The 13,124-nt window shown below is 37.6% G+C and overlaps 1 protein-coding gene across 2 annotated transcripts in view; it reads left to right on the top strand.

The window, feature by feature from the left end:
* INTS6 (integrator complex subunit 6) overlaps positions 1 to 13,124 on the top strand; it is a 45,958-nt gene that overhangs the window by 17,360 nt on the left and 15,474 nt on the right. For both annotated transcript variants that reach the window (XM_075741912.1, XM_075741913.1), the window contains exons 5-7: positions 2,971 to 3,060; positions 11,477 to 11,660; positions 12,658 to 12,783. In XM_075741912.1, coding sequence (XP_075598027.1) covers positions 2,971 to 3,060; positions 11,477 to 11,660; positions 12,658 to 12,783 — 400 coding nt within the window. The remainder of the gene's footprint in view (positions 1 to 2,970; positions 3,061 to 11,476; positions 11,661 to 12,657; positions 12,784 to 13,124) is intronic.

The following is a 13,124-nucleotide window of genomic DNA, read 5'->3' as shown; positions in this document are numbered from 1 at the left end:
ATGCCCTTATGTTTCCCAAGGTATTGGTACTGAGGCCACGTTGATCTTTACCCTACTTACTTTAAGAACTTCGGGTTTCACACTTTCTATCTTTGACTTTCCTGTGTGGGAATGTAAGATGATACTAAAATTAGCTGCTGGATTATATTTGCTTTTGAAATGAACAGAACCGCATGGTGATTAGTTAGTTGTCAGAGTAAGTTGTAAACAGGCTTATTATTTACACCTTGGTATGCTGAACTGATTTCCAGTGCATTTCAGCATAGCTGTAAGCTGCCAAAGAGCTGGTAACGTATGCTCTGTCACTCACTGTTTCACTGCGTAACTAAAATAATTGAGCTGTGCTGAATTGGTTTCATACGTATTCACAGTCAACGGTGTTGCTATGTATTTTGAAGACTATAATGTTTCTAAGACATGTAAATTTGTGGTGTTTTATTTTAATGGTGCATTTCCAAAAGCAATAGAAAATGATTAGATTGAAATAAAGTTATAAATGGTAATTGACAAAACTGCTACATTTCATTTAAAAAAATTGGTAAGTGTAAGCCTTCTCAAATTTGATTTTTCTAAATTTACTGAAATATCTCTGAGTTTTGAGAGATTACGTAAATAAGGGGGAGGTGTTTTTTTTTGGAATACCTGAATTAATACTGGTTTTGTATGCTTTCACGTAGCTAAGGTGAGTAGTAGGTTCAGAAGAGTCAGTGGTGTTCTTTAAGAATTAATGATATGTAAATTGTTAGTCAAAATTAGTAAACCTTAATAATAGACATTTTATCTGAAATTCTTCCTTGATAAATTCTAATTATGGTTCTGCTCCTTTAGGTGGATGTAGGTGCAGCTAAGTGAACTGAACTCTCTTCACTTGTCTTTAATTCAGTGGTGAACTACGTACTCTGTGACTTGATTTCATAAATTCTAGAAAGGATAATACTTATAGGTATATTGATAAGTTGATGAACTCAGGATTACTGTATTTTCACATCCAGCTAGCGAAGAAGAGATTTCAAGGGGAAACAAACTTTCCCTTATTAGTTTAACAGGTGTGAAGTATTCTGCAACAGTACACTGCCAGTGTTTGCACAGTTATCCTGTGGATGATACATGTGGAAATGTGAGTTACTTTGTCTTTAGGGTCAGAGATTCTCAAATCATTTGTTACTCTGGCTACAAATGAATGTTGTTCAGGTAAAAAGAGATTCTTGCTTTTGTAAATATGTTGCTATATGAGTTGATTTTTGACCCAGTATGTCAGAGATCATCCATTGTACAGGTAAAATGCTTGTGAAATTATAGAAGATGGACTGAGGATGAAGTCATTTCTCCCTCTGACATTTTTCCTGGGAGTGCTCAAGTTTAGAATATCTTGTTTCCTTCCTTATAATGTCATAATCATTCTGAGCCCAAAGTGTTTAAATTTAAAGCTTAAATTTTAGAGGGGTAAAATTGAGGAAGTTTATAGTTGAGGTACAGAAAAGTGTGTAAGATAATGAGGATATCTGCCTAATAGGGGTTGTCAGAGGCTAAATTTTTAACACTTATATTTCAAATTTGACCAGAATATTGACTTAACATTGCTTATGACATTCTAAATCTAAAATCTTGTTGTTTTTATCAGTTGTCAATTTATTTTTACAATAACTTACTAGAAATAGGATTAAAGTATTTTTGTGCTCAGTATTCATGAGAACAATATCCTTTTCCTCTAGTTAGAAACCCTGCTTTTAATATTATTTCAGTGCAATGTAATTAGCTTCCAGCTGATGTTTTGCAGTTGTGGTGAACTACTAGTTGGCAGAATAACATACCATAACTGTTCTTCCAAATTAAATAAGGCTAAATATTCTTAGGAAATTATTTTAATTAAAATTGAGTGTATTTTGAGAGTCCTTAAATTCTTTTGAGAAATTGTTTAAATTGGATTATGAACTAGCTTAACTTGCACGGGAGAGATTGATCTTTGCTGTTTAATTTTATTTTTGCATATTTTTTTTGTCTGTAGTAATAGTATGCTATTTTAAAAGAAAATTTTAGGATTTTCTCTAAAGTTTGATAAAATATTGAGCAAATAACTTTTTAAATGTTCTGTTAGCATATAGTAAATTGATCACCGTAAATGTGGTGCTGCCACTTCAAACTGGACACTCCTCACCAAATATACTTCAAATTGTTAGGTGATATTCTATTCTAAGCACACAATCAGTAGATGATTATTTATATTAAATGGATTCTAAAAAAATGGATTTAAAGGATCTTTTTCTTAAAACCTTTTAGTAATCTCTCCATATTTTTAGAGTAAATTATAAGCATTCATGAGATAGTATGTCTTTATAAGCAGAACTAGACTGTGGGTTTAGTTGTATTTTTCTTTATTATTTTCTGAAGAAGAAAAATGCTTGGCAATAGAAGGAAGACCCACTACACAAGAGCTTGTGGTGGCTTTTATCCAGTCCATCTTTAACCCTAGCTAGAGTGGAATGTGCTGCCTGGGCTTGGAGTTGATGTGTGCATGGATTACTTTGGGATCTTCTTTTTCAGGAGGGACAGAAGGCTCCTAGCATACTGGCAGTAGGAAAAGGAAGTGCCAATAGTAAACGAGGTTTTTTTTGTTAAAGCTAAACTAGTTGAATGTCTTGGTGGAATCACAGAAAATGATTGGTATAGAAAGTTTATATATTTTTCAAGTATTTGTTTCTGAAGTCTTGCATGGTTGAACCACTTTGGTCAAAATGTAACTAGTACTATTCATGTCAGAGTTTTCCTGAATACATAGAGTATTAGTTCTTAACCTAGGGATCACGATCACTGCAGAAAGATTCTGAAACCCATAGCACTGTACTATGTAGTACATGAGAATAAATACCTTGGGCCTTCATCATTTTGTTGGTGGCTATCAGTGGCTGTTTAATGTCTGAAGCTTATGAACTTGTTACAGCATTTTAAATGAAATTGCTTTTTTTCCCTTAGGGACGAAATCCCTTTTTTCTGGAGCCAGCAATAATTATAACAGTTACTGATGGAAGTAAATTAACTACTACCAGTGGGATACAGGAAGAGGTAAGATCTGACCTCTATTTACAATGATGTGTACTAAACTTTGTGTTAGAATACTGTTTACAGTAGGAGCATAAATGACTCCTCAAAAGTGTGCTCATTAATAGCTTAAATTTGCATGGTTTTTCCTTTTAATTTGAGGTAATTTTATGTAATAGTACTACAAAAATCCGAATAGCTTTTTTTCCTTATCACATATGGCAGAAGCATGTAGTACCACTGTTGGTCTGTTTAGTAGACTGTTATTTCTGTCCAGAGAGTTCATGGCTTTTCAAATATGATAGCAGAAGAAACTGATTTCTGTAAAGCATGTATGTCTTAACTGGTCTAGATATAAGTTCTTTATGTATAGACCCAAGTTAACGTAGTGATTTCCTGAAGGATGTGGCCACCAGGGAGTATGTGAAATAGGTACTAATTTCACACTGGGCTCTTACAGTAATTATAATCAAATCAGTAGTGTCCTTATAATTCAAGATAAGAGCTGGAGAAATGTATTTCAAATTAAATCTGTAGAGCAGTTTTAAACACCAGATCTTAATATACTGGAGTACCTGCTGAGACATCTGGCAAACTCAGAGCTACAGCAAATGCTGAGGCACTGAACTATTTTAACTTATTGGCCATTTTGAATTTTTTTCTTAAAAAAGATGGAAGAGGTCACTAGGGGTAGGATTGGTCTGACCGGCTCAGTGCCCATTCCATGCGGTAGTAAAAAAAAACCAAACCCAAACAACAACAACAAATTGCTAAGCTCATTCCCTTTTCAGAGAAAAGGTTAATATCCAAAGGTCTGTCCTAAAGCTTAAGGGGAGGATTCAGACTTTTCCATATGGTACACCACATTTGACTATGCAGATTAACTTGTCATACTTCACTGTTGATTAGTTACTCGAATTTCTCCTAATACTCTATTGTATCACATTCTTACAGCACTTACAGAAGTTACATGGAAAGTGGTATTTGAGTGTTTTTGTAATGTATCTGACTTAGAGGAAGAAAGTTGAATGACTTGATAATTCTATGTGGGCTACTAACAAATAGCCATAGCCAGTAACTGAAAGGGAATGCCTGGATCCATGATACCAAGTAGGCTGTCTGTATAAAACCTAACTTTCGTCATATTTTTTTACCCCATAAGCTATTGTCGGCTTAATCCAGTGATTGATTGAGTGTGGTCTAAAATACTGAGTAGAGTAGCAGCCTCGTATTTGCAGTGATTGTCAGTGAGCAAGTGTTAATTAAACAGAGGGCAGTGTGACACTTTTAGAGACTTCTACAACATTTAGTGCTGTTAGCAGCAGAATGCTGTGTTGTTTTTTTTAAGAGCTAATTGCGTAATCACTTAGCTGTGTAAGTCCTTTCTTGAGGACAAGCAACTTCTCTGCTGTCGGATGACTAATTTGTAAAGTCTGACATTGACATCCTGGGGTGAGGGATACTAAGATGCTCAGTGGGTGAAGCAAGTGGAATCTGGGTAGAGGCTGAGAACTGGGTTTGTTCAGCCTTTAGAAGAGAAGCCTGGGAGGGGTGTCTTACTACCATCTGCAACAGCTTAATGGGGAAGGGAGATTGGCTTTTCTTGGAGGTGCACAGGGCAGAGATGAGAGGCAACAGCTGCAAATTATAAAAAAAAAATAAATTAACTATGTGGGTGATTGAACACTGATATAGGCTGTCCGGTGGTTGTGAGATCTTCATTATTGGAGATGCTTAGAACTGAGTTGGACAGGGCCCTAAGCCGTCAGAAGGCTCTGGACTGTATAATCTTCACGCGTCCCTTCTAATGTACACCGTTCTCTGATTCTACATTACACTTCCTTTCATCTTGTTCACTTATCCAAAATGATTAAGGTAAGAAAGCTCTATTGGCTGTCATGAGCTCTTTTTCTTACAGCATGAGTCAGGATTTTTTTATAGCCAGCAAGTTTTTTTGTGTTTCTTTTCCTTCAAATGTGGATACAACTTTTTCACCTTAGTCTTCACAAGAAGACATTTTCTTATGGTCAGGCAACCATTTGTTCACACAGTCACGTCTTTAAATTGTTGTAATTTATGTTGAGAAAATGGGGTTTCTGATGGCTGCTTTAATCTAGTAAATTTAGGCTTGGCTCATGAGCAGTGCTCACTGATAAGTGTGCGCTACGCCCAGAGTTTTAGTGTCATGATTGTGACATTGGGCTAAATTTGACCCTTAAATGATTTGATGATTGTTAAACTACATCGTAGAGATGCAGAATCTGCTTTACTGATGATAGCGAGCTAATGATTTCCTGGTAAATGAGCAAATTTAAAGGCATTGCATTGTAGAAGAGCTGAAAGTTGACCACTGTTCTTACTTCCTACAAGACAAAATGCAAGTTTCTTTGAGTGCTCTTCCATATGTATTTACAGGGTATGTATTTCATGCCCAGCAATGAATGTGATTTTTTTTTTCTCTTTTGCCATAGCTGCACCAGTAGGAACGTCCTTAACGCTATCAAAGAGCAGGGGAACAAAGCATCCAAGAGTGCTTCTGTCTTTCAGGGATGATCTTTTGCTTTTGTCAACACGTGTCCTATTGATCAGAATTTTTCTTAGTGTAGCTTGAGCGTCCTTTACAGTTACCTCTCAAGTTGGGCATGCAGAAAGGAAGCAGAATTAATACAGTAACACCACCCTAGAAATACAGAAGTCTGTTGTTGCTTTTCTATTCAATAACAAAGCTTTTTGGTCACTTTCAAATGTCTCCTCTGTTGTTTGGGTTTGACTTTGGAGAGGCTTTTCAGAACTGGTGTTGGAAGTGATCATATCCCACTGGCCATGACAACAGTGTTTTTATTTCCTGTGTAAAGTTCTAATCATGGATTAAGGCAGTGTATTTTTAGTTCTTTTAAAACTTACGTACAAGAGAACCAACAGAACTTTGTTTTTTAGAAAGCCTATGAAGCCAGCATGGAAACTGGAGGCAAGTTTTCTCAAAGCTTTGTCATTCAGATGAGCATTCTCATTCTTACCAATGAAATCAACTTTATCACTATGGGAACCTTGTCATTTGCCCTAGTCTGAAGCAGTCAAGCTTAAAGCCTGTTTCAGAGTTCTTGCTTAATTCTTCAGGTGTCCTCTCCCTTTGTGGAATTTAATACGGGTTTTGCAGATAATGAGCCTTACCCATTCAGCACTGCCTTGTCTCTGATGGATGTCGTTCCTCACACTGAAGACAGAAATGATGCAGTCTATGCAATTATAATCTCTACCAGCACAAGCTAGTAGGATTTTTAGTCCTGTTTCTTCTGGCACTGACTTCTAATGCACCAGTGTCATGTACTGAAGAGTGCCAGTTCTGTGTTCAGCATGGCATGTTGACCAGATTCTTCCCTGGATTAACTTGTCCAGGTCATAACTTGAGGAAGGGATGGGCTGATACTGTTGGAATACCATCAGTCATTATTGGTCTCATGCTGTGGATTCCTCTTGGGCTGGCTTTCACTTCTGGCCTAATCCCTCACATTTGGTCTTAGCCCTTTCCTGATCCTGTTTATTTTAAACACTTTAACAAGTGTTTAATTGCTTGAGGTGATTTCTCTTATTCCTCTTTGTATTAAGAAGTGAAATGTCATGCTTCTCCAGTTTTGCAGCTGCTGGGTTATTTTCCCTTGTCTTCTCTCTCCGTACTCTCTGTTTTAAGAGGAAGCATTAAACTCCTGTTTGCAAGACTAACTCGGTTATTGACCAGTTGATACATTCTGATGAATTATTATGCAAACAAAAAGCATGAGCAATGCTGCTTGGCTTCTGTATATTACCATTCTTTTGATCTTCCAGTTATAAGAGATCCTTACAGGAGGAATCCATTATTTTTTTTGAGTCCTCATCCCAGAACTGTTTGCCATTGTCACATTGCTCATTCCCAGGGTTGATCATCTTGTATCCCTGCGGTAATAACTGTGACAAGTGGCAAGGTCCTGCTTACTTTCAAGAGTGGTCAGGAACTGTAAATGCTCCATAATATTTTTAATCATAGTTTCTCCAGCTAGAAATCTTGATTTCTAAACAAATTCGGCAAGAAATATTTGGCAGATCTCACTAGATGTATGTTCCCATCCTTCCTCATCCATGTTATTCCTGTTAGCAGCAGTTGCCAGGATCACAGCATTTGGCACTGAGCCCCAGAGTGCTTGATGTGTGAATTCTGTGTAACTATCAGCTCAGTGTGTGCTTGCTCATGCTTAATGCTAGCATCAGAATGGCCAAGTATATCGTGCCGTTGACATGGTGTGTCTCTGTGATCTTATTTCCTATGGAAGAACAATTTGTGACTTTCTGTGTTACAACTTCATACGGTTGGATGTAAAAAAGATAGGAAAACATAATACTGCTGTTAATTTTTAAGTTTCTCAGTCTATCAAGGGCTTGTTTTCTCAGCTGGGCTTGAATCTTGTTGCCCATCCTTAGTCCTTCATCCCTCTGAGGATGAGATGCTGCATTTTCTTGGAATGTTAGATGTGTTGTCTTTTTACAGGTACCAGAATAGCCTACAAGGAAGATTACTTGCAGATAGATTTTTAAAGATTTTTTTAGATACAAAAGACAAAGAAGTTGACTGTCTCTGAATATTTTTGACATTGCATAACAACCTTTTATGAGATTTCCCAACATGGAGCTGCCTGTAATTACCTGGGTACTTAAGCTTAAGCAGTGTTAGTACTGCCCATTGTAGTGTATGAGCCTGTATGCGCGGTCGTGGCTGGAAGAGCATTGCACTCTTTCACCAACTACCATGCCACTGCAGGGTTCTCCAATGCTGATCTAGCTTTTATTCAGCCTAGGTTCTCTAGGATCCTCTGATGTTGTTTGAAGATTTTAGACTGTGCTGCTTCTTATGATTGCATAAATGTATGTAGAAACAAGGACTCAGAATAAACAAAAGACCTGCTCACCAATAACAGGATTCTTTAGGATCTCTACAGAAACAGATTGTCCTCCAACCCTTCTTGGCTCTTGAACATTTGAGTGGAATTACAGGAAGGGAAGGGCTACATAAGGCACATGCTGCTATCTTGTTTTAGCATTATGGCATTTGGGAATGCTAGTGTTTGTGTGTGCTCCTACAACCAATGTTGAGACAGAAGAGCTGGTTTTTAGTACTAAGCTGGAAGGACATTTGTCTGTGGTTATATATAGACAACATGTTGAAGACCATAGGTGGTAAATAACATCCCTTTAAATTATTCGGTCTATCTGGGTTGGGGCAATCCCAAGCACAACTACAGGCTGGATGGAGAATGGATTGAGAGCAGCCCTGAGGAGAAGGACTTGAGGGTGTTGGTTAATGAGAATCTTGACATGAGCCAGCAATGTGCACTTGCAGCCCAGAAAGCCAACTGTGTCCTGGGCTGCATCAAATGAAGCGTGACCAGCAGGTCGAAGGAGGTGATCCTGCCCCTCTACTCCGCTCTTGTGAGACTTTGGCAGGACCTTATAGCAGCCTTCCAGTACCTGAAGGGGGCCTACAGGAAAGATGGAGAGGGGCTATTTACAGGGGCATGGGGTGACAGGACAAGGGGTAATGGCTTTAAACTGAAGGAGGGTAGATTTAGATTAGATAATATGGAAGAAATTCTTCTCTGTGAGGGTGATGAGGCACTGGAAAAAGTTGCCCAGAGAGGTTATGGATGCCCCATCCCTGGAGGTGTTCAAGGCCAGATTGGACGGGGCTTTGGGCAACCTGGTCTGGTGGAGGGTGTCCCTACCCCTGGCAGGGGTTTGGAACTAGATGATCTTTGAGGTCCCTTCCAACCAAAACCATTCTATGATTCTATCTTTTTCTCAATAACCAATATGAAGGCCAAAGAGGAAAAGATGTGCCTGCCTTCATATTGAAATATGTGTGGGGAAAGAGAAATGAAATGTGAGATGTACATTTCTAGGCCCATCTTCTTTTCTGCTAGGCATGCATTTGCTATGGTAATACAATACCAGTTAAAAAAAAAAAAGTAACTGATGGTGAGAATATGAACTTACTAGTGTCTGTGGAGAATGAGGCCTGGTTTGAATGTATAACTTCTCTAGTAACATGGATGTTAAATTTAACTGGAATTAAACTGTGAGATTAGTGAGGACATTTGGCTTGATGCTTTGCATCTTACAGTTTGAAAACACTTCTGATAGTAATATTTACATAATGCAATTGCCTACTCCTGAGTACTATTTGATTTTGGGGTTCTCTTAATATATACAGCTGAGCTGAAGAAAGAGTTTGTATTTTGAGATAAACTGAACTCAGGATAGTGTTGGTGCAGAGTCTAATGGGTTACTTGTATATATAAAAAGTTTATATACTGCCTGAAGAAAAACAGTGCTGTTCCATAGGTATGCTTTGTAGATGAAGTGTTCTCTTCAGAGCTAGTAAATCTTCTATTCAGTCAGATCTAAGTAGGAAAGTTTGGTGCATGGCGTTCCTTAATGATAGCCCCAAGTGAGGATGGTGTAGTGCTTGCAATTGAATCCTCTTGCAGTAAAGATACTAGGGTGTGGCTATTTTTAACAGTTTCCTGTGCCAGGCAGTCATTGGTGACTCTGTGTGAAAAGGGGAAAGACATGCATGTGAATCAGTAATAAGTCAGGTACATACATAGCTGAATGTCCTTTGACCAATTTCATGTGAAACATTTGGGGAAAATAGTGCTCTTCTCTCATGTGCAGTCCGCTTGCATCAGCAAAAACAGAAATTCAGGAGAAAGCATCAGGTGTGCTGAAAAGTCCAAAGTGTTCTGATTGTTGTGAGTGCGTTTGTGAGAGTGGGTTTGTCGTGTTCCTGGCTTTGAGATTATATCAATAAATTGATTATTTTTCAAATTTGAAGATATGTATTTTTCCTGATATGAGATGCTTGCGATTACATAAATAAAAATTGCTGAAGTTTCCAGTTTGGAAATTAAGTTTAATGCTCTCAAGTTCATTTCTTAAAAACAAGCAAACAAAAAAACCTTTTCTGACAGCTTGGTGCAAACTTCTTAACTAACCACTATGAACTAAAAATGAAGCTAATTTGTCGTGGGTGCTTTTGTGGACTTGCATCAAGTTTTGGAACAGACTAATAATTTCCTTTGCTAACGTGGAGCTGAGATTGAGAATTGGGATTTTTTTAAATGCTACACAAGAACAGACTCCTTGCTTTGGGGATTCCCCCCCCTCCATTTATGGCTGCAGTGCTCCAGATGAAATGAGAATTTTGCTTGTACTGACAGTGGTATCGTCAGCCTGGTGTCTATCAAATTTTTCTGAAACTTGTAATTACTTGTTATAAGTCTAGTCTCTCTCTTCAGGGCTTCTGTAGTTGAATGGTTCGATAAGCTTTCACTAATCTCTGTGTGAGGTATCTAAATGCAAAAAGAGAGGCTAGAGTCTTCCGAATGCTTTGTGCTGTCCCTTACAAGCTAAAATATTTTTTTTTCCTTGTTTCAGTTAACTAGTTTTAAATGCTCTGTTAGTCTCTCTGGCTGTTGCTGTTAATGGTTAATAAATAATATTCTCACCACTGCTGTATCTTTAACGCAGCATGCTTGAAGCCTGAAACTTGAATCTCTTTACTGTCTTTTCTGGGAATTAAAGCAAGAAGAAATGCTTGTATTGAATGTCCCTGGGTGCTATCTTCAATATTTTGAACTAATACTTTTGCGTAGCTCTTCCTGGAGGCAACACAATGGCACATGGCAAGCAATTCTTCCGTGTGTGGGTAGCTGTGGCTATTGTTATCTATTACCTAAAAGTGAGAACTCATTTTGTATTTCAGTGTTGATTTTGATCTTAATCTTGGCTTTTCACTTAAACCATAGGCCTGAGTTTAGTTGTAGGATTTACTCAAGCTATGTAAAATCTCTGCCTTCTGATTCTATACCATAACTACCACATTAGTTTGCTTGTTGAAGCTGAGTTATTTGGAGTAGGTGATCACGGCAGCTAGGTTTTTTTTGAGCAACTATACCCAAGTTACATTTTTTTTTTTCAGGAGTCTCAGATTAATATTACCTTTTCATTCAGTTGTGCCTTTTATCTTGAAGAACTGAGGAAAAGACTGAACTGAGAATGGGCCTGTTCTGCAGAAAATTGTTTGAAGAAAAGAATGCTGCAGTGAAGCAGTTGTTACTGCTGAAATTCTAAAGAAAATATTCTATTGGTTCTGAAGTTTATATCAGTTTTAAACAGTGGTTGTTCCCACTTCATTTGTAGCTCTCAACTTTGTGCATCATGTTGCCTTGAAATGTTTGAAGTGTTCATTAAATGATGGATGTCTTTCTTGTAACGTACAGTACTTTAATCAAATTATAGATATCTGTGGAGAGCTTATAAAGGTGTTTTTATAGAGTGAACTGCCATCACTGTGTAACCTGAACTTTTTTTTAAAGCAGTATATTCACAGATTTAAATTCCTTTTCAGCTCCATTTACCTCTCAATTCCCCTCTACCTGGAAGTGAGTTGACTAAGGAACCCTTTCGATGGGATCAGAGGTTATTTGCTTTGGTTCTCCGTTTGCCTGGTATTACAGCACCAGAATCGGAGCAGATGACAGGGGTACCAGTGGATGACTCCGCAATCACACCTATGTGCGAAGTCACAGGAGGTGAGCGCCCTGGTTTCCTTTGAGTGAATACTTTTGAAAATGAATATGAATTCAATTTAGCTCTAAATCTGCACATGTGGTGGAATAAGTATTTCTAAGTTCTTGTGTTACTTGTAAAAACTCACAACTCTGATATAATAAAATTAAAGACACTTATTGCATTTAAAGCTACAGACAAATTTAGGTAACCTGTCTTGGAAGAGTGTGAATCTACTGTAGCAAGAGAAAACTTGCTTTTTTCTAACACACCTTGGTGTTGCAATTAGAAATTGTAGGAATTGAGTCTGTTCTGCAGTACAGCTTTGCTAAATTCCTGTCATACTCTGATCTAAAGAAGCCAAAAGTGAAGGAAATGTGTTGGTGGTTTTTTGTTTTTCCTCCAGAGCATGCAGAATGCAATGCAGAATTTCTGCAATGCAGAATGCATAATAATTCTGCAAAATTAATACTTTTCTCTCTATCATAACTCATATTCTTAATCACTTAAATTATATTCCAGATCAAACTTGGGCATCAATTTTGTCTGTAAAAGGGCATTTGTCTGTAAAAGTTTTTGATTACATCACATATTAAAACCATAATGATTCTTCTGATGCAGCAGAGGGGATATGATAGAAAGCAAGCAAATGGATTTAAAAAGCATTCCAGAAGGATTTGATTCCACTGCTTTCTGACTCTAATGTAGGCTATATTGACAGTGCTGACTGAAATTTGTGGACAGTTAAGTGTTGATGTCTGTCACAAGGGGGAGCCCATTTTCCATGAATGCAACCAAGAATTTTAAGGGGCTAAAACCCAAACATTTCCAATAAGAATTATGTCACTGCTTCACCAGGCTGCCTTGCAGCTTAAACAAAGAGGGAGTGTTCGGTAGAAGCTTTAAATCAGTGATCCATACATAAATCCATGTGTGGGGCAGGTGAACGGCTTTGGATGATCCCAGTTGAAATAAGGGAAGAAACACTGAACAACCTTAACCTTGGCTGTTTTGTTCTAGGTCGATCATATTGTGTGTGCTCTCCAAGAATGCTGAATCAGTGTCTTGAGTCATTGGTGCAAAAAGTGCAAAGTGGAGTTGTAATAAATTTTGAAAAAGCTGGACCAGATCCCTCACCAATTGATGGTACTTGAAATATTTTACACTGTGATACGAAAAGGCAGGGATGACTATCAATATAATTGAGTGAACTTAAAGTAATAGTTGCCAAAATAAAAGTGAAACTGTTGCAATTTAAAAGACATTACTACAAAAATTACCTCCTATGTCCGAAATTCTATTGTACGTTTTCAAAATACTGGCTGTAGCTGCTAGACACCGTGTAAAACCTCTACATTTGGTTATATTACTCAGGTAGTCTTAAGTACAGTTATTCACGTCAAGCATAGTTAAATGGACTCATGAGTTTTAAGCAGTATTTTTCAACCAGCTAGAAATGTAAATAGCTTGGTAGGAAAATACTGTGG

Source organism: Balearica regulorum, chromosome 1 (genome assembly GCF_011004875.1).
Source record: "Balearica regulorum gibbericeps isolate bBalReg1 chromosome 1, bBalReg1.pri, whole genome shotgun sequence".
Lineage (NCBI taxonomy): Eukaryota > Metazoa > Chordata > Aves > Gruiformes > Gruidae > Balearica > Balearica regulorum.
Note: the sequence above shows the minus strand (reverse complement) of the source record. Positions and strands in the feature narration are given on the sequence as shown.